We start from the raw sequence: 21,959 nt of genomic DNA on the forward strand, positions 1-21,959 counted from the left end.
GTGCAGGTTTCAGCAGCTCCTGCGATGACAGTCTAGTTCTTATTTGATGCTGAAATGACTATTTCCATAATTCTTAAAGACTTTGTTATGCAGCTGCAGAAAATGTGCAAAGGACAGCATTACTGCTGCTGTTGCGTTCCCAGGTGGCTGGGAAGTGCTTCCCCCTCCCTGTTATCCTGTGCCCATGGTAACAGAGTAAAATGGCATCCCATGAAAAACAGCTGATTGCCAGCACTGCCTGATAGCTGCAAGGAGCCATGAAAACTAATAAAAATGATTCACATTCATTCTCTCCTCCCTTTAAACCAACTGTTTAAAAGAAAAGGGGACAAAATTGAGAGTGAGCATCAACGGAGATACAGCCCCAGTGAAGTCAATAAAGTTGCACCTAGCAGGAGCAGGTCCCCATTTAATTTCAATTCTTACCTCACAGGAGAAGCAGAGGGTGCAGCAGCATTATCATAACCTTTCATTAATCTCAGCAGGCACCTCGTTCAGCTAATGAGACACATGCCAGCAGAATGCCAGTGTGGTGATAACCTGCAGAAGGCAGCGAGAAAGAAATTGCCTTGCTGTGCATTGTGTTGTTGACTGGTGCTGCACTGATGAGAGCAGCAGAGAGGTAAGCTGTGCACAGAGGGGCCACCTTCCCACTGCTCTGCAGGTCAGAGAGGAATGGGATATCTTCTGCAGGGTGAGCTGCAGGCAGTGAGCTTGCTGAGCTGCTTTCAGAGAGGGTCAGAGGAAAACCAGCAGCTACTGAAGAGACAATTAAGAGCAATAACAAGCTGCTCATGGGAAATTAGTATGTGCTTCTTCTCAGGGAGCAGCATCTCTATGAGTAGCTGCAGCCAGACAGAAGCAGCGTGTGTTTGTGGCCTTCCAGGCAGGTCTGGCTGGAGCAAGGGGCTGCCAGGCACTGGAGGCAGAGTTCTTTCAGCCTCTGAATCTCTTAGTGAATTTGAGTCTGTATAATTAATCTGTGCTAGATGGATGAAATAATAGATGAACATTTTGCTGTTTTCTCAAGGGAAGCATGCAAGGTGCTAACTAGGTCCTGTTATAAACAGAGCAGCTAAATAAGAATAGAATGAAGGCATGGGACAATCTAAACCAGCATGTGGTACAGTGTTTGCAACACTCTTCATAAAGCTAAATTATGTCTCAGCTGTTTTCCAAGAGAAGTATCACAGAAGATTTTCCTTTGTGGATGACAAAGTATAATGTAACAGTACCAAAGAAGCTCTCTGTTAAGTGGACACGCCACAGCAGAGTGAAAACTATTAAAAGTTCACTCACAAAAATAAAGTGAAATAGAAAATTAAAAAAAAAAAATGTTGATTAATTAAATTTTTGTGTATTTGTTTGATAAACCATCAAATTAATGCTATAAATATTAATAAATATGCAGTGAGCTAGTGTTGTTTTCCAGGCTATATTGATCATATTAATGAGAATGGTAACGTTGGCATTTTGATTATGATAAACAGAACTGTGTTCAGGTTGTTGCATTTTCCATTTGAAATAAATTAGCCTTCTTTTTTTCTGAAGTTTTGGAACAAGAGCACTAAATACACAGAAGTGATCATAGAATCACAGAATGGCTTTGGTTGGTTGGAAGGGATCTTAAAGCCCACCCAACCCCAACCTCTGCTGTGGTCTGGTTGCTCGGGACCCGTCCAACACGGCCCTGGGCACCTCCAGTGAATTATCTCCTTTGAAGCCCTCTTCACTCCTGCTATCAAATCTGGAATGTTTCTTATGAATGAGTCCTGAAGATAAAATTCTATTGACAGTTATGGCTATACAATACCCAAAAAAGTGGAGTATGATCTTTGGAAGAGTAAATTAAAGAAAAAAGCAAATTCCACAGATGAAAAGATTACAATACAGTTTATGAACTTTAGTGGATGCATATATATGTAAAGATGGTGCATCAGAGCAGCTTCAGTAGAGATGAACTGCTGAAAACTGTTTTTCAAGTTATTGAGAAAATGTTTGGCTGCCTTAAACACTTATCTCTGTAAAACAAATGAGAAACTATAAGTGAGCTGCTGTCAATATCAGAGAGAAGAGGCTGGCCTGTAACCTGATGGCATATGAAAAGTGAAAAAAAAAATAGAAGAACTATAGAAATAAATTCTGTTTGCATCAAAGTTTAAACACGTTTGGTTTCCTTTCTTCTTCTCTTGCATTTCTTCTCTGGGAGCAGTTCAAATAATTGCACTTCTTCATTGTCCTAAGGCTCCTGCACACGTTAAAAAATGTATAGAAAATAAGCGTTTGGAAAATACACTAAAAGTATTCTGTGAAGAACCTTGTATTTTCTCTGAACAAAAGGAAGATATTTTCTGGCTAGAGCTTAAGGACAGAGATCTAAGGGATGTTTTTAGTGTTTAACAAAGTTGATGCATGATAGAAGTGTGGTCCGAGCACTACAGGGCGTGCTTTCAGGCCCTACCGACAGCACTTGAGGTAGCCAAAAGTGAAACGTACTGAAAAGAGAGGAATGAATGGTATCAGAAGATGAAAGAGCATCAAAATGTTATGAGGTCTGAGAAGCTGGTAAAGTCTACAGAACGGAGGTTTCCACAGGAATTCTGAGCATTAATTCAGTATCTGGAAGTTCTAATCTGTCAGCAAAGATCATCCAGCCAAGCACACGTGGATGCAGTTTGGGCCGTACAGGATTGTATGGTAACTGCTGAGTGACAGCCTGAACCACTGATTGAGCACCTGGGGAAAGGACTTGGTCAGCCCTGGGTGCACAGGTGAAGGCAATTCAACTGTGTGACCAGAAGGGGTGGAGCCTGGCTGCACCTCTTTTAGGCCTCATTTAGGGGCTGATTGTCCCTGGGGAAGGATCTTTTTCTGAAGCTCCCTTCTTGCTGAAGCTTTCCCCTGCAAACCTAGAATCTTCTGATATGGGTGAACAACCTTCTTCCCTTCCTTTATAGTACCTTTCTGTCATGTTGGTCCTTCTGTCATTGCACCTGTTGTTGTAATGTCTTTCCCATAGGATTGACCTATCCCATTGTTACAAGTGTATTGGTTTCGTCTTTCTTTTGGTAAAGATATTTTCATGTAACTTTTAATTTTTTACATGAATATTATTAAACTTGGAATTTGGTCCAGACACCATGTGATTTTATAGCTTTTTCTGTGTAGTGCAATTCTCATCGTGAAGTTATTAGCAAGAAGGAATGAAATGTAATTGCAGTAAGACTGCATGGTCATAATCATAACTTATTCTTACCAGTTAAACATTACACTCTTGTGATCTTTCTGTTTTGATGTAACTTGGAACTGCTTTTTAACTTCAGAAATTTTCAGTAGTGAAGCTAAGATGGAAATTACTGGACATGCCTTTGAACAGTAAGCTTTCTGGAAATTAGAGAGAATGTCATGATCAGCATGCTCATGTATTTCAAAATGCTGCACTCTCCTGACAGTTCTTTCAATAATTTTTAGTAAAATACATCTGTAGCCATTGTATAATCCCCCCTACACCTGCAAATTATAATGCGGAGTGTCATGATTTATTTCACAGCATAAAAGCTGTTAAATGAATACTGACAGCACTATTAGCGTTCCCATCTTGACATGAAGTGCAAGTCAGCTCTGCTTAAGTTGTCGTTCTCGCGAGTCACAAATAAATGTGCAGTTAAAAAGGGTGCCATAAGTTAATCAGAGCAAAATTAGTAAAGAAATATCAGTTAAGAAGTGAGCCAACCAGGAAATGGCGCGTTGAATCTTTTATGCTAACATCATGTTTCTGTAAGTGGCCAATACCTGGTGCTATGAACTCTGGAGTAAAGCAGAATGTTGAAACAAGGGGCAAACGTTTGACTCATTCTGCATGAACTAAGAGATGTCAGTACTATTTCAGCAGCTGAATCTTGTGATCAGATTGCTCCCACCTACGCCCAATGCCTTGTTCTCACTTGTGGCAAGCAGCACTTAAGTGGCATCCATGCATGCTGGACTCCTCTCTGACCGTTGCCTTCTGGGAAGTCTTGGTGAAAAGTAAAGTAAAGAAAAGCAAATTAACTAAGCTTCTAGTGCTTCTTAATTTATCCTGCCAAGGATCATCAGCTACCATCATTCTGCCCTAAAAAACATTCCTTGGCATCGTCTTCTAGCGAAGAAAATGAGTCTTCCTGCTTGCACAGAAATATTTAATTTGTCTTCTAACCTCTTCAGAGCTAATACAGATTTGTATTTTAAACAGTCACAGATCACCCACTTTTTTTCTGGAATATCATATTGTCTCATTTGTTCCCTAATGCAATGTTTCACATTTTGTTCTTTTTAAACACACTCAAATCCTTTTTTTCTCTAGTCGTAGAGATCCATCCAATAGATACTACGTGTTGCCCTTTTTGGAGGGGAAAGCTGGATCTGCCTGTCCTTTTGAATGTTAATGTTTGTCACTAGAGCCCTATGAATTCTATTGTATTATAAATATTTATCGCAACTATTTTAATACTAGCAGCTGTGATCCTTTAACATGCGGAGTCTGTGTTGTAAAGATCTAAATGCTCTGTAGCTCTTCCCAGTTTCCAGAAGATTTGAAATTGTTCATATTTGGCACTCCTTTAGTGGAGCTCCGTGTAGTCAAAGGTGGGACTTTTCCTTCTTAATGAGAAATAATTCTTTTTTCTCCAACTATAGCTCCAATGCAAAATTTAGATGATTTTGAACCTTTACTTGCATTTTTTCGGAGCCAGTTAGTCCAATCAGTTTATCTATCTGAAACGATCTGCGATGTTGAAACTAAAACATGAATTACAAACCTTCCAAACTAGTTTGTTTGTTCTTTTAAGGCACTGGTAGTAACATACAGCTTCTGTGAGTATCTCCAGGTTCAACACATGTCACTTATGCAGAGCAGTTCATCAAATGTTTTTAATAAAATATATATACAAGGGCTGCTCCGAAAGTAATCCCTTCTTTTTTGTTATATTGGTCCAGACAGTCAAGAGGTGGTTGTTAGTAGTATGGCAGTAGTGGCTGAACCTTTCTGTCAATCATAGAATCATACATTGACTTGGGTTGGAAGGGACCTTTAAGATGAACTGGTTCCAACCCTGTGCTATAGGCAGGGACACCTCCCTCTACACCAGGTTGCTCAAAGTCCCATCCAACCTGGCCTGTCTGGTCTGTTACATTTTATTGCCTTATGACAGATGGCAGTAGAGGGGCAATCTGACAAAATGGCATCAGACACAGTAGTGCATATGGAGCAAAACTGTGGGGAAAAAATGACACCCGCTGACATTCATTGATGTCTGCTGAACATTCCTGGAGACAAAACAGTGGATGTGAGCACAGTGAGGTGGTGGGTGGTGCATTTCAGCAGTTGTGACAGCAATAGTGGTCACAGATCATGACCAATTGGTGCAGATTTTTATGTGCACGTATTAAAGGTTCTTGTTTATCACTGGCAAAAGTGCATTACTAAGGCAGGTGGCTGTGTTGGAAAATAGTGAGAATTTGCTCTATCAACTAGTGTTATTGTGCTCTTTGTATCTGTCGCAGTTTCCATAGAAATAAATAGGAGGCATTACTTTCAGAGCAATCTATGGATAATTTTACTTCTAAAAAATGAATTTGAATCAGTTTTTTTTCTGTTGCTTAAAAAAGTGTACTCCAGTAATTCCAAACTAACATTGTTAAGTTGAAATAATTGTTGAGTAAAAACAACCAAACTAAAAATCTTACGTGATGTGATTAAATGAATTCTCATTCAAAATGTAATATTTCTCTTTCTCATTTAGAAATCCAAATGGGACCCTGATTAATGGAACAAGATGGCCAGTCTTCACCAGTACTGAACAAAAATATTTAACATTAAATACTGATGCTTCGGAAATACTTACAAAACTACGTGCTCAGCAGTGTCGGTTCTGGAATATGTTTTTCCCCAAAGTACTGGAAATGACAGGTAAAAATGGTTTTTAGATACTTTTATCTAAATTGTTTCATGCAAGGCTTGTTTGCTTGGCATTAATGTGATAATTCAATTTAAGCCTTTATGTTTCCATTTGTAACTCTATTTCCGTGAGATGTTCAGATGTTGGATAAAATTACCCACGCTGCAGTGATGGGCATCCAACTCTATGGAAAGGAAAAAGAAAGAATCATTGTGCCTGGATCCTAATCTAGAAATGAGAGAAAAATATTGTTAAGTAGTGCTGTTTTGTCATGCATCTACATCCATCAGTCCCTGAAATACTGTAACAGAAATGCTGTTTTTAGATTTATGTTCCCTACTCAGTCTTGCACAGTTCTGACAAAGAAACATTTTAAGTTTCTACTTGCAACCATGACATAATACTTTGTATTGTAATAATTCTCTTCTCTGAAATAGTATTTTGTATTTCCTATCTCCTCCTACGCCCAAAAGAATTATGGGACAGTACATTCCCTACATATAAGTATTTCTTCATCAACTGATGCCTCTTTCATGAGTTCTTCTACTGAAATAGACAAACAGAGTTACTTTAATGTGACATAAGATGATAGGAAAACAAGGGATAAGGAAATGTTACATCATTGTTCCTGCAAGTTGTAGCTCAAGCTTAGTTCAGATAGACAAAGTGGGATTGCATCAGTTAGGATGAGAAGACAATCATGCTGAATTATTTTGCAGATGTTACAGGGGAATTTCTAATTGTGCCAAATGGTGGGTTTGACTTGGATGTGCTTGTCAGTGAACCACGTAGTGATCATTGAATAAGTTGTGCTACACCTTTGACACCTTCTCCATATGCCACTGCTGGGTCCAAGTGTGTGCCAGCACCTGAGCAAGCGGGTTTCTATGACAAACTGGGTAAGGCAGGCTCACTGAGGCAGTTCTAGACCCCTCTATCTTTGTGGTTAGGTATTTTGATCAGGCAAAAAGATCTGATATGTTCAAAAATATATATAAACAAACAAATGTCCTGGTTTAGGGTTGAGAAAATTAAGAAGGAACAAAATAAAACTCACTAATGTAACACCCACATAGAAAATTTGGGCCTTTCTATCTCTAGAGTATTTTTGTATTATTTTTGGAAGATTTCTTAAAGTCTCCCCCTTCAATTTCAATATGTAAGATTATAACTGAAGACACAAGTTTAAATGCCTCGGTTGGTAGGCCGATACACCAGACTTAGACATGTGTTATGTGGGCTCTCGATTCCAACTTGACTCAATTGCTACACACATGCATAGGTAGCTCTATTGCAAAGGGCTAACCGCATGCAGAGTACTCTCCCTTCACAGTCACCCAAAGATAAAGCAGGAACATTCAGCATTTAATGTTTCATTCGAGGGCAGGAGCACCAGGACAACCACCAGAACATTTTCTGATGACGGCTTCTAAAAGAAACACACTGGAGGGACAGTAAACAGTAAGTGACTCTTAAGAAGCTTTTAGAGCAACCATATGTTAATTATAAAAGCATCTCTGTAAGACTCTACCTCCTCAACACAATCTTTAACACATCCTGAGCCCCAGCTATTTACATCTCTGTTTTCTCTAGATTATAGAAAGCTGCAGGTAGCCAAGATTTCCATTTGTTTCATTACTATTTTAGTGTCCAGTACATATAGTGCATACATTTCTGTTTCACTTGATATTATTGCATCATACATCATCTATAAGGAAATCAAACCTCAGAGTGGCCACTATAAATATATTATATTAGAAAGTAAATACACAAATGCTGAAAAGATATTAACTATAGAGACAGGAAAGTTCAACCTCTTGTGTAGTAATAACCAAAATCACTGTGATTGCTATGAACCTCTCAACAGCATCTGGACTCCATAAAACAATACTTAGAGTATTCAGACTATTAAAAATGTGATGACTTAGAAAAATCACCATCAGAATTAGTTGCCTATTTCCATAGAGGTCCTTATGCATGCAGAAAAGTGGATTAGCCAAAACTAACATCACCTACAGCTGACAAAGGAAATTCTACTCATTGTACCTATGGCAGCCATCTGTGGACCTTTGTAATCATGATTCTTCCCAGCTGCAGCAGTTTGCATCCTGGATGGTAAGAGGGAGAATATTTCTTAGAATAACTCACCCCCAAGATAGGGCTATTTCTATTTGAAAGATGATGATAATAATAACCTGAAGTCCTGAAAAATATATACAGAAACAAATACACTGTTCTAATTTTTTTTTTTTTTAAAGCATTGATATTCAAAGCATGTGGCTAAAAAGTATTGAATACAGAGATACTGAAGTAGATATTCTCCCTTCTGGAATCTTCTGTGGAAACTATCACCATGAGAGAAACAGCAGCATAAAGTTTTAGTGTTTATGATGCTGATGAACCAAGAAGTTTTGCAGGTACCAGCATTTATGAGCTGTTGAGGAGGACAGAAAAAATAATTCCAACTTGTCAGCCCTTATTAATTATACTGTGTCATAACAGCTACATGGCCTTTGTCTCAATCTTAATGTTAATACTACAAAAATAAATTCAAGATTAGCACTTTGTTGGCACATGTAGCAGAGCAACAAATGATGGTATGGAGATAAATTTAACTTTGCTATAATGCTGTTGAATTGAGGGCTGTATGCCTATGTGGAAAGAAATGCCAGCTGTCTGTGCTGACACTGCTGAAGAATCAAAACAACCTTTTTTTTTTTTTCTTTGTTAAACTGGTACCCTTCTGAGTATTAAGGTATGATTCACCACCTCCTGAAATTTCCCTCCTTCTCCCTGTAAACTTCCCTGTGCTTTGCATTTGGCTAATTGGTATCACGATAGACTCAGGCTATGTAGAAGATGGCATATAGCAAAATAACCTCACTGTATTATCAGCTGACTACCAGAGAATTGCAGCACCCAGTAATCTGAGCTGTAATTATCAGTAAAGTCGAATTCTCTAATCTTTTTTTATCCTTTTTTTTTTTAATCTTTTTTTTTCCTGCTTTCTAGCTGTCAGCTCATCCAAGTCATAGGTGGTTGTTTCAAAGAGATTGATGTTGGTGATAATGGGATGCATTGACTTGTGACTTCAAGTTGAATCTTATCGCTGAAAAAGCAAACAAATAGGAATCTAAGTTCTTACTTCAGTGTTTTCCTTTCTCCCTCTTGTCTTTTAGATTCATAATGGTGGCAAGTCTGAATTTCTCATTGTCTGTTTTCTCCAGCTCCTAATTTATACTCTCAACCAGTGAATTTTAATTGAAGATGTGTGTATTATAAAGCTATTTCACTTTCCAATGTCTTTGGGCACAAACACTTTCTTCACATTAAGACTTCAAACACATCTAAACCTGATTAATTAAAGAAAGAACAGATTTTTTTTGAATTCATAAATGGAATCTTTGCCTGGATAAACAAATCTCAGAACTGGAATAAAACAAGAAATGAGGTTTAAGTTTTGCTTCTCCTAATAATCAAGTGATGGTTCATGTCAAATGACCAACCTGACACATGTGGAAAATCTGGCTCTGAAATCTGGATAATTCCTTAAATTAGAAATGTGCAGAGATGAGTTCCTAGGGTCAGAAAAGTCAACCAATGTGTATGTCTTTTTCCTCTAGTTCTGTGAATCATATCAGCACAGCTTAGTAATCAAAACATGCTGTTATTGTTATCAGCATTTACAAGTGTTCTCAGGGTTAATGCTGCTATGGCCAGCAGAAAAAAAAAAGATTAGAATTATCTTAACTTTTCTTTGAACTCTGATGTAACCAAGTTTATTTATGTTTATATGAACTGAGAGCAATTTGATTAACTTTCTAATATTTCTTTCTATATTTGTTCACAATTTCACTTCTGACTACGAGAAGCACAGAACCTCCCCAAGAAAAAGTATCTTGGTTTTATTTCTGGTCTCACTGGAACAAAGTAATGGAAATCTCATTTCAAAGTCTCATTAAATTGCCATCTGGATTTCCAGACCAAAAAGGTTTGGAAATGTTGAGCTGAACTGCAGATAAGCAACCAAATTACTGGATGTTTCTCCAAACTAAATCTCTGAATCTGTGAACTCTCCAGAATATTTTCTCTACTGATGTGTAAAACACAAAAGTATTTCATTTTCACATAACCAGTTAAACTTGCAGTGCTGGCAGATCATAAAAAAATGGGGGAAAAGAGTGTTTTTATGGAGGGAAAGGGCCTATGCTCTATTGCAGCAGAAGAACATAAAGTCAAAAGAGCATAAAGAACTCATGGAGCTGTTATCTAGTGAACACAATTACCGCATTTTTTGGATGCAAGCTACATCAATATGGGACACTGAGATAATTAGGTGCAAAATGAATAAAGACATTCATAGATCATCAATGGTTTCTAAACTTTAAGAAAAATTTTGCAGCTGACCCACAGTATGCAATGAGCCCTGCATGCTTTATCTTTCATTTTGTAGTTGTATGTGTTGTTCCTGCAAGGTCACTTCATCCCTCTCTAGGGTTATAATTATCTTTTGGGACTGGAGGAAGCGATCCCTGTCCATAAGATACTCCAGGAACCTTGTAAAATGATATATTTTTATTACTCTTCTCATCCTTACCCTCTGCTTTGATTCCTATAGCAAATTTGGCAGTAAATTTTACCTTGGGATACAGGATTAGTCAGCAAATGCATTATAGGCTAGAATGAAAGAGAAAAAAGAAATTGATTTCACATTGACATTATGCACATTTTACAGTATCCTTCTCCAAACTTGTGTCACCTATAATTAAACATGCAGATTTATTACAAAGCAGGGTGAAATCCTGGTCATCCATTGTAATCCATTGGAACTAAAGGTGGGACTGTTGAGGCCTTCAACAAAGCTGTGATTTCACTGTAACTTTACAAGTTACCTACCTCAGATTGCGTATCATATTCTTTGGGGTACGTAGGCTTCACTGTAGAATACACTGAACTAATATTTCAGTGTTTTCACAAAAAGATGGCTTGAAAATGACATGTTTGATGGACAGAATATTATGCAAGCAACAATCTTGTACGTAAACATCTTTATTCCCCTGAAGCGTGCCTGAATGATATAAGTCCTTCCTTCCTGATCTGTCCCTGAATTTCCAGTCATTCCAAGTTCGAGAAAAAGATACAAGAGAATATCCTGAAATGTATTTAGAGCAAATGACATTGATAATCAGAATTATTTTTCAATTAGCATATAAAGAGATTCAAATTTAGATTAATGTAACCCATTTCATGTTTTACAGGAAATATTGATGAAGCAGAACGAGAGTGGAAAGCAGGATTCCATCGCTGGAACAATTACATGTCAGACTGGAAAAATCAATTTAATGATTACACCAGCAAGAAGGAGAGATGCGCAGGCTCTAATTAATATGTTTACTCTATCCAGTATGTTCTTATTACTGATCAAGGCAAGTATAGTGGTAGTTATCTGACGTGGCTAGCATTGAATACGTTAAGCAGATTAAAAAAATATTATGGATATAATTTTGATTCCCCAGATCTTTCATTTATATTTTACCTCATATCTCAATAAACAATATAAAACATCCATACTCTTTGAAGCTTCACTGCTTCACTGTGCTAAATAGGACTACAGAGATTAAAGTCTGAAGATTAATGGTGTACATATTATAAACACTAGCTGCTTAAATTCTCACTTCAAAGATGCAATGTAATCTGTTATAGAAAAAAATGGATTTTTTTTAGCAGAAATGGCAGTGTTTTACAGTACTGCTATGCAAAACACAATTGTTTTTGATCTTTAACTGCAATGCCACAGCACTTAAGCTTTGCTTCAGATATAATTTAATTGACATAAATATAAAGAGATTACAACTTTGCTGGACACGCCAAACAATATTTGCTTGTTAGACCAAAAAGTTTTAAGACAGGCATTAAAGCCTGAATCATTGCTTTTTTATATGGCAAAATCTGTAGGACAAAGCCATAGTAGGAGAATATTCAGACTATCTACTGAAAGCCTAAATCACTCTGTGCAAGTCCAAAAGTGAAATAAGCCAGAAAACCTGAGGCCTGTGCTTCTGTTACCCTCATTTTTTCAAGGAGTAAGAAAGTTCTAGGTTCATGAAGTCATAAACTCACAGCTCTCCCTGTTCAGGTGCCCAATGTCTTTGTCCAGCGCAAGTCTCTGCAATTAAGGTGACTCTCCAGCTATGGAAATTTTGTACACTGAGTTATCTTGCAGTTGAAGGAGAGGCCCATGTGTACTGGAACATGGTGGACTCACTTTTAAACCTGTAGAATGCTGACCTTTGCATTGTCAGGCTCATCAGATGTCAGCCACTAAAGGCCTGCTAAGGAAGGCTGAGAAGGACCTCACTGCAAAAGAACATTGGGATGTGGTGGGAAAGACCCAGATCTTTAGCATGGTCAAATGAACTCCATTTGTCATGCACGTAGGCATCTCCTCAACTGCTTCCTACCCACTCGAGATGAATCTATTAGATGGTCCTAAAAATATCCTGTGGATTGCTCTTCCTCCTACTTTTCTGCTTCTGGATAAGGTTGGAAGTTGTATGCCTCAATAACACCTTAAATAGCTGCCTTTTACTGGCCCATCTGGGAGGAATAAATGTCAAAAATTTGACAAACATAAAGAGTATGTAAAAGCAACAGCCCATCTCATAAATAAATTATTCTGAAGCTTTCTGTAAAAGTAATAGCCTTTCAGTGCATCTATTTTCTGTTCTAGTGATTATGAGCTCTTGCAAAATTCCTTCTCAAATTTAATATACTGAAGAGATCTAGATAAGGAACTGAGAGTGGTCTCTTTGTGGCTGTCAGTCTGACCAGATGGGATCCCCATTACATGAACAAAAAAAAAAGTGCAGAAAATCCATCCTCTGCTACTGAAGATGGCTTACCTTTTCATGGTTATTTCTAGGCTATTTTATGGAAAACCATCTTTAACACAGAATTTCAAAAGACTTCATCCTAAACAGTCAAAAAACTGGTCATTTTTGGGCAGGCTGATTAAAATTTGCCTGTATTCAGGATTAAAAAACATTCTTCACACAGCATGTTACGTTTGTACCACAAGTAGTTGGCTCACTACATACATTAGCATAGTTACTGTTATTAATAATAGCATGGAGATCTGTATCATTTTGTGGCATGTTGGCTATTTACTGGATATTCTTCATACCACTGAAACACCATCAAGGGTAATCCACCTGTCATCACTGAGCTGGCTTTAGATCTCTCCATTTTACTTACACAGTCTGCTTAATAGAGATGCTGGATGCTAATCTGCCACAGAGAGCCTTGAAATAGCACCCAAGCATATTTAGAAGCAACGTTTGTCTTGATATCTTTTTTGTGGTTGTGTTTCACTATCTATCTAATCAGTCTAATCTTTGGGGGGAAAAGAAAGCTAATTAAAATGCTTAAATAATCTTTGGGAAGGGCAGCCTATAAAATATTTTGCTGTGAAGGTGTCCTCTTTGTGTGCTGTGCGCTAGTCTGGCTAAGGTCTCCTTGAACACTGACGCTCTTTCTGGAGTATTTCTACCATGTCTGTGACATGTTCTTAAATAAAGGGAGGGAAGAAAGATAAACAGAGAAAAATAAATCTTAAATCACTTTGAAGAGTTGTTTTGCTAGTTGCTTTACTGATTTTCTTTGTGTGAATGTATCGCTAGCTTTGTATTTTTCATATGCTGGGAAATTACATCTCCATTTGTCATTCATGTGAAATCAATGTATCATTTAGCCCTATGCTCATATCCCACGCTTAAGCAAATAAAGCATTAAGCACTTGTACAAAAGTGGCTAAGGGAACAAAGGCCTCAGAAAAACATTGTGGGTGGCTTAAAACTAAAGGCCAAACAGAGTTTTATTTTGAAGAAATTGAAGGTATGGTGCCATTGCTTTAGAAAATTGCATATTAGACATCTCAACCTGACCTCACTGAAGATGCAGTGTTAATTTATGTTTTTCCTTGGCTTGAAAGAGACGAGAAATCAAGGTTTCTACTTGAAACCAGAAAAAAAAAGTGTTGATCCTTTCTTCCTGTTCCTGATATCTGAAGCAACGATTCTGAATTTAGTCCTAGAGTTGCTGAAAGATTATAAGAATATGAACAGCAGTGCCAACAAAAACGTTAGCGTTAAATCAGTTGTCATTGGATTTATAAGTGAACAGCACACTGATTAAATCACAGACGTTTTACACCTATTTTGTAGATAGTCATAAGAGGTCTGAAGTGAAAAAATTTCCCAGCAGAAATCTCTTTAATTAAAACCCCTATCTTTTGCATTTTATATGTTTTTTCTGAAGGAATTTGGGTTATATAAGCTTTCAGTAAAGTTAAGTGATATCTGAGTGAAATCCCATGAGAGCTTCCCCTGGAATATCAAATCCTAAAGGATTTGGGGTGATCAGTGTGCCTGGCAGGGGCTCTGCAGAGCAGAACCAGGCAACATTAAAGCTTTCTGGCTTCAGACAGTTGTCCTTATACATGCACGGCTTTCTCTAGCAGAAGTAAGCCCCTCACAAGGTTTTTAGGCTTCCTAACAAAGATTTCACACTTGTAAATTGGATTTTTGGACGGACATTCAGGTCTCACTGTCCTAAGACCTGGTCGTTTCTTTAGGTCTGTCATACTGATAAGGCCAAATTTTCCATTTAAGCAGAAGCCTGGATTTTGGGCCCACTTTGATCAAACTATTCATAGAGTAGAGTTTACTGCTCTGTAAATACATAGATACTTGCACAGAATTTAGCTCTGTGAATAGACAACTCAGACATGTCTGCTAATAGCAAGGAATAGAGGGAAATCTTGATCAGCTCAGAAATATCTTTGCAACATAAGGAATTTAAGTTTATCTTTTATTTCAATGAGGGTTTAGGGGAGAAAATTATCTTAGATTATGGAAAACTGATGGAACTGTCAGAAAAATGTATATATATTTCATGATACATAAGCTTAAGATGACCTCTGGCCTCTCTGATGTTCTTATCACAATGGATCGTCAGCAAGAAATACAGCTCGTTGTCAGATACCACATAGATTAGTCTGAAAGGAACACTAACCTTGCAGACAAATATATTTGTCTCTGTCAACATCATAATGCTGTCTTCTTCTCAGACGCGATTATGGTTCATGTGTTTCTACTGGCTCAGCACCAGTTCTGCAACATCAGCGGCAGCTATTTAGAGGGACATAATAAACATCACCGTGCCTCAGCTACACCTGCAGCGTGTCTGGCTAGCAAAGAACAGCCACTACTAAGTGCCAGCCTGTTCACATAGGACTGCTGCCCTTCCATTTCCCCACAGCGGAAGAAACACAAGTGTTTTTTGCCCCAAAATGATCAATAATGGAAGGGTTTCGCAGTGCTCTTCACAGCGGTGCTACGTATCGCAAAGTCCGTGTTCTGATAACTCCAGCCAAATAAAGCCTCCCCCGAAGTGCAAAATGGGTATAGGAATTTGACAGTGATTCAGAATATGGGGTGAGGAATGAGACTGCAACTTTGGCTCCAGCCCAGGGGCTGAACTGGAAAGTGCTACTGCCAGCTGACTACTTTCTCACTATCTTTTCCAGTCGGTGGAACCATGGGCACTTGCCAAAAATTTTGACTGCTCTTGGGCAGCCAACAAGTCTAAAACCAAGCACCTGTGTAACAGATATGTGCAGCTGTATAAGTTTACTATGGCCGAGCCATTTGTAGTACACACCACATGCCAGTTGATTTACTCTGGGTGGACTGGGAGCAAGAGTGCATTAGAAAAAAAGCTCCTGGCAGAATTTCAGGTATTCCTCAAAGCTTTGTTTTTATTTCCCCCCAACTATCTGAGGTTCTGGGTGGGTTTTCCATTGCTAACTGCCCACTTGCGTATGAAGGTGAAGAAACTTCTATTATCTTTTTAATCTCCAGCAAAATGTAAAATTTTAGATTATTTCAAGGGGTCTATAAGAGGTATTTCGAAATGGTGTGTGAACACAGTTAATATTTAATAACCTTGACTCTGTGTGGTGAACTGAGAAGACCATTTCTATGAAACCGGATGTATGGGAACTGTTGAGTCACAGCCTGAACCACTGATTGAGCACCTGGGGAAAGGACCGGGTCAGCCCCAGGAGCACAGGTGAGGGCAATTCAGCTGTGCGACTAGAAGGGGTGAAGCCTGGCTGCAACTGTTTCAGACATTGTTCAAGGTCTGACTGCCAGTGGGGGAGATTTTCTGGTTGGAGATTCTTCCCTACTGGAGTCTTCTATACTAGCCTAGATCTTCAGAGATGGGTGAGCTCCTTTCTTTCGTAACACCTTTCTATCTTGCTAGTCCCTTTGTCAACACACTTCCTGTATCCCTATTCCACTGCGTATGCTCTTTCTGGTTGTTACACCATATGTTGCAGTTTTGAAGATCATCTTCTTGAAGATGAAGGTTTATGTATCATGGGTTTTGTATTTCCAAAATGTACCTTTTTCTTAGTCTTTACTGAAGAATAAAACAATCATACGACTTTTTGTTATAAATTAACACCTCAGCCAAATTAAGTATTCACTGTTAAAAGTTTAAAAGCTTTTATTCTGATTTCAGTTCTTTCAGGACAAAATTTTATGAACAAACATAATTAGCCATTTTTAAATGCTTCATAAGACAAGATAATTCCTTCCTGATCCCTGCTGAAATCTTTAAGCTTGAATACTGATTATCTTGTTTTAGCATGTAAGCGTTCCAGCATTTTGTTGATAAACTACATTAGTTGCACTCATAAAAACTTTAACTCATAGACTTAATGACTACAAAGCAGTGATGTGAATCTACAATTAGCACAGGTGTGAATTTGAGAGGCTTTTAATTGGATTGCAGGTGAGATTAAGTAAGGTTTCCGGGCAGGTTGCAAGCAGGAATGCTGAGATGGGATGATGGGTAAGTTGTATAATGATTTTGGTTAGTTTGGGGCAGGAGGAGAGGAAAAAGAGGCTTAATTGGAATACATTGACTTTTGCATAATAGGCTCTGATGAGAAGTTTCTGTCTTGATAACATCACAGCAGTATGAGGATGCTTATGCTTGCTTTGGGGCTTTGTCTTCTGGGTTTTATTGACCCTAAGTCATTACATTTATTACTTTCTTTTTTTTTTTTTTAAATTCTATGATTCTGGGCAGGGATGTGAAAATTACTGTTGTTTGAATGGTCTGCAGTCCCTGCCAAGTCATGTATGTACCCGGAGAAGAATATCAGCTTCTGATCTTTTCAGTTCTGTTTCATTTTAATATATGCTATGGCTGTAGGAGCTAATGTTTTAGCCACTATTAATAGAACAATGTACAAACGGTGTAGGTGGTTCTTGCGGTTTGGGAATGGTGTGGTTAATTTCTTGAATTTATAAAGTATTTATAAGTCTTCAGTTATACTGAGTAGTGGTAGAAGTGTGTAGGCAGAAAGTAGTTATCTCCGCACCTCTCAATCTTCCAAATTAAATTTGCTCTTGCAGCATGTCTAATCACTTCAGGGTACCTCATCATCCTCTCTCTGCTACAGGTTAGGCAGCACCATTTCTTGCAAAATAGATACGTTCCAATGGAGTTTTCAGATTGATATTATTATCTCATACGTGAGACAGTTAGGGTTTTAACCCAGAGGAAACAGGAAGAGATGTGACTGACCATTTATCAAGGACTGTTTCAAAAGTAATTTGTATGGACTTGATTTAGGATTGTGAAAGCCAGCCAGAATTGTGCATCTGAAGTGATACTTCTGAAATATTAAACTTTTCCTGCTCACAAATTACAGAGCTGCAAATTTTATGGGTACTGCTTACTGAAGTTCCATCGGCTGTTAAATAATATTTTTAAAAATATTTGTTTTACACCAGGAAAAATGAAGCGTAGTTAACTTTTTTTTTAATTCAGAGTTAGAATTACAAAATAATATTGCTGTGTTATTTTTCAGCGTATATATATTTAATCTGGGCATTTATCCCATTTCATGTTTATTTTCAATGCAGTGGTCATTTGGATTCTTCTGGCTTTTCTCCTTTTTGCTCTCTAGAAGAGTTTTGTTCTTGCAGCTCTCGCTGTAGGTGTAATTTTAGTTTCAAGAATGGTTATTAGAAATCAAAACTGCAACATATGCTTGTATACAGCTGGCTGCCTCAGTTCAGTGGTACTTGCATCTTGCATTTCTCTTCAGGAATGACCTCAATGCTCTTAGTTTTGGACTATTGAGTGACTTTCAGTTAATTAAAGTTTTGTCATTGCCTTCAGCAGAAGTGCCTTTGACTGACACTTTCAATCTTCTTTATCACTTAATAATCTGAGAGATGCTTTCTATTTAAGAGGAAAAAATCCGCACCTCAAAAACTACTTTTTCAGAGTTCTCTTAATGATGCTCCAAATGGGAGAATGAAGGTGTAGACAAACTGTACTTGTGTTCCTCATTGCAGAGGAAGTTCTATCTAGATACTAACTAAAAACTCCAATGATCAATTCACTTAACATTTTGTGTGTGTGTGTGTGTGTGTGTGTGTGTGTGTGTGTGTGTGTGTGTGTGTGTTAGCTCACCTGAGCATCCTCCATTACCCCCAGCAGATTACTTCAATTGTACTACAAATCTGATACCTTTTAGGAGTTCCTATCTTTGTCCACACTTAAATGCAGTGTACGATTATTAAAAATATTAAGATCAATATATCCAAGAACTCCTTTCTAAGGAGGAGCACTGACAAACAGCTGCTGCAGAAGCACTCAGGCTGTCACAATTTCTTGTGGGTCCTTAGCTGTGGAGTGATCTTAGCAGAAAGTCAGCCTACAAAGTTCTACTTTTACTCCAAGAAGCATTTTGATTGGGTCTGACCAGTGTCATTTGACAACGCTTCAAAGAGAAGAAAGCAATAAAGGTAGCTTCATTGTGTTATTCTTCACTAACCCTTGGACACAAAAACACTGGATTATCTGGACTTTAGCTACCTGAAACAGTGGTGAGACAGCAATGGAGTGAGATTCTGGAAAATATTTGTGCTGAAGCCAGTCAGTATAAAGTACAGGGAGGCTCTTACTTGCTGTTTGTGCCTAGTTAACTTCTGGCTAACCATGTCCCATGTTGCCATCTGTAGCAGGACCTGAGAACCATCGTCCTCTAAACCGATGGAAATAAGGCAGAAATCCCCTCTCGAGCATGATGATTCTTTGGCAAGACAGGACTTCTGGGAGCACTTGGAAGCCCCTGCATCCCCATTAGCTTTTCACTTGTTTAACCTTGCCCTTGTTACCAGTGAGCCAGGTGTGCTGTAGCATAAAAATGGAGGGTTTGCTGCTGGCAGACACTTGAATTTCTTTGAATAACAGAGGGAATAAAACCTGCTCAGCAATGGAAGGGCTTCATGGAGGGTATAGTCCAGACTGTTATCAACTCCAGAATAAACTATGCAACTTTTGTTGATGTAAAAACTATCCTTATGCCAAATCCTTGAAAATCACACACATATAGTTTTTGTATTCAAAGAAATCTGCCTTAAGCATGTAATCATCCACTGAACTCCAAATTCCTTCTCTATCTCCTTAGTATTGCAGTTGGTACCCTAGTTTTTAGGGGTTTCTGTGGCTGTATTGTGAATTCACTACATGTAACATTCATAACACCACATTTATAAAAATAGATAAGTTCATTAAAGATATTGTTAATAATGGTTCTAGCAAAGCATACATTGCCTAAAGCAATACAGTTATTGGTCAATAATTCCTCTTTAGCTCTCTGTATTACTACTGCTTTATTTCAGTGCTTGGCTTCTTACCCTTTGATCTGCTCATTATCTTTATACCCTCTGATCCTCTTTGCAATTCCTTGGCAATTTGATCTGTTAATTACAGTACCCGTATTCCCTAATTTCAGTAGAATGTGCATTTCTTCTGACCCTCCTCACCTTTCCTTGTATAAAAACTTACTGTATTTCTGTAGGTTATATCCTCTCTAAGAACGCATTGATCTAAAACACTGTAATTAAAAGTATCTTTACACTTTCATTGTGATCCTTTGGACTTCCAGAAAATATCTCAATATTCTGTCTTTGACATATTTTAATGGATGTGGGCACTCAACCCTTGTAAATTCTTTGGCTCTGTGACTACTGTAAGATTTTCTTTAATATAAATTTAGCAATTGTTGGTTGCATTTGCATCTTAGAAACTATTACCAAATGCAGTTTCTGCTGTGTTATGAGTATGTAAAATCAGAAAATACATTTTTTTAATATAAGTGTTTTCTTGCTTTATGAGCACAGCTCACGAATTACTGAACCTTCTGCATTACCAGTTTTCTAGTTCCTTCTAAGACAGGTGTTGACTTTGAGTATAACCTAAATATGTTTTGGAGCATTAGCGGTTTAGTAAGTTAAGCTCAAGCTTTACCTTTATGGTACAGAAACAAGGGTACTACGGAATGGGAAGTTTTCTGGGACTGGGATTTGACAACCAGGATATCGCCTCAGCATTTGAAAGCCAGATTTCATTTGTTTGCTGTGGTTTAAGATATCCTATAAGAGTAAGAAACAGTCACTTACTCGTGCAAGCTTTCTGACATTGACCCAAGGGTGGGGTGGATAATGGGTGTTTTCCCATTGGGCAGATTGGGTGATTGGGTAGACGGTGGGTCTGAGAGCAAAGTGAAGCAGGCTCGTGTTGGGGTCCTACGTCTTTCTCCTGGATGACCCAGAAATGCTCTTCCCATGGGGACATGTCAGTCCAAAAGCCTTCTTACATGTGCCTCATTCAGCGAAGTCGTTCTCCTGTGAAGGTGGTTGTTTGTTATTTTCCTTTTCTCAGTTAAATCATCCATTTTGGAGCTTTGCAAAATGAAAGCCCACTTCACGCAGAAAAGCAACTAAATGCAAGCTGGCACTTCTCAAAAGTCATGCAAAAGAAGGACAGGCTGCTTTTAAACTCCCTGTGTCTTGCTTTGCCCATCTGTGCTGTGGGAGTTCAATCGTTACTATTTACCTACCTTTTTAACCTCTGAGGGAGCAGACTTAGTTCAGCACTGAGACTTTGAGAAATTTTAATCAATAAAATGCACGCAGTCTCTTCATTTACCCATGTGGTGCATGCAAATGCTTGCGCTAGTCCCTCAGCCAAAGCTACCAGCTATTCAAAGGAATGGTTTTATGGTGTATCCATTCAAATGAACTCGAAATTCTCCTTCCAAAGAAAGCTGTACAGGGCTGCCAAATGACAATCACTTATGCAACGTTTTTCTCTTTGACCTCCTTTCTGCCTTAAAAAAAACTAGATTGAATGCTTCTCTTTGATATAATCTGTGAATTTTTAATACAGAGGATTCATTTTAACTTCTCCAGTGTAAAGTAAACAAAAAAATCTCATTTTGTGCACATCCAAATCTTTTTTATCAGATTATTCTTATGAACTGTGGAGTGTGCAAGGGCAAAATGTGTTACATAGATACCTCCCTCTAAAATCCTAAGAGAAATCTCCTGAGAAATAACATTCTCTCACAACTTTCAAACAAACATGTATATTAAGTCCAGTTCTAGCACACTTTTCTTCCTTTTTCCCTTTTAGACTTCCCTTGAGGTTGTGTAAGTTGCCATTTTTTTCACATTAGTTCTCAAGTAGTTCACACTTCGTTGCATCAGAAGACATTTAACAGCTTTTCAGTAATCTGATTGTTCAATTGTCTGCATGTTCCTTGACATGGAAAAGCAAAGTATAAGATCAGCCTGAAATATCTTGAAATACAGTTGGCCATTTCACCGTAACTGAAGCAAATAATGGAGAATTTGTAAAATAAAATTTAAAGAAATGAATTGTGGCTTGCAATAAATACATGCACTGCTCCAAGGGTATTTCTATTTGAATTATGGCATTTCTCACTTACTGTTTGGGAATCGGGGCTTATCTGCTTGACTTCACTTTATAGTCCCCTAGCCAGGTATCTTAGCTGCTTCTGAGACACACTATAATTCAATACGATATAGAGAAGCTCAGTTCATTGTTGATTGTAGATCGCAGATTTGC

At 38.1% G+C, this 21,959-nt stretch overlaps 1 protein-coding gene across 7 annotated transcripts in view; it reads left to right on the top strand.

Annotated features, from left to right (window-relative positions):
• BCHE (butyrylcholinesterase) overlaps nt 1-13,562 on the top strand; it is a 49,439-nt gene extending 35,877 nt beyond the window's left edge. For 5 of the 7 annotated variants that reach the window (XM_046898304.1, XM_040705448.2, NM_001396099.1 and 2 more), the window contains exons 3-4: nt 5,781-5,947; nt 11,195-13,562. In XM_046898304.1, coding sequence (XP_046754260.1) covers nt 5,781-5,947; nt 11,195-11,322 — 295 coding nt within the window. In that variant the 3' untranslated portion in view covers nt 11,323-13,562. Of the gene's footprint in view, nt 1-5,780; nt 5,948-7,323; nt 7,399-11,194 lie in introns of those variants that run through there. The other 2 variants (XM_040705449.2, XM_040705450.2) reach the window with 2 other exon arrangements.
• Nucleotides 13,563-21,959: the final 8,397 nt, after the last annotated feature.

This window comes from Gallus gallus, chromosome 9 (genome assembly GCF_016699485.2).
Source record: "Gallus gallus isolate bGalGal1 chromosome 9, bGalGal1.mat.broiler.GRCg7b, whole genome shotgun sequence".
NCBI classification, from domain to species: domain Eukaryota; kingdom Metazoa; phylum Chordata; class Aves; order Galliformes; family Phasianidae; genus Gallus; species Gallus gallus.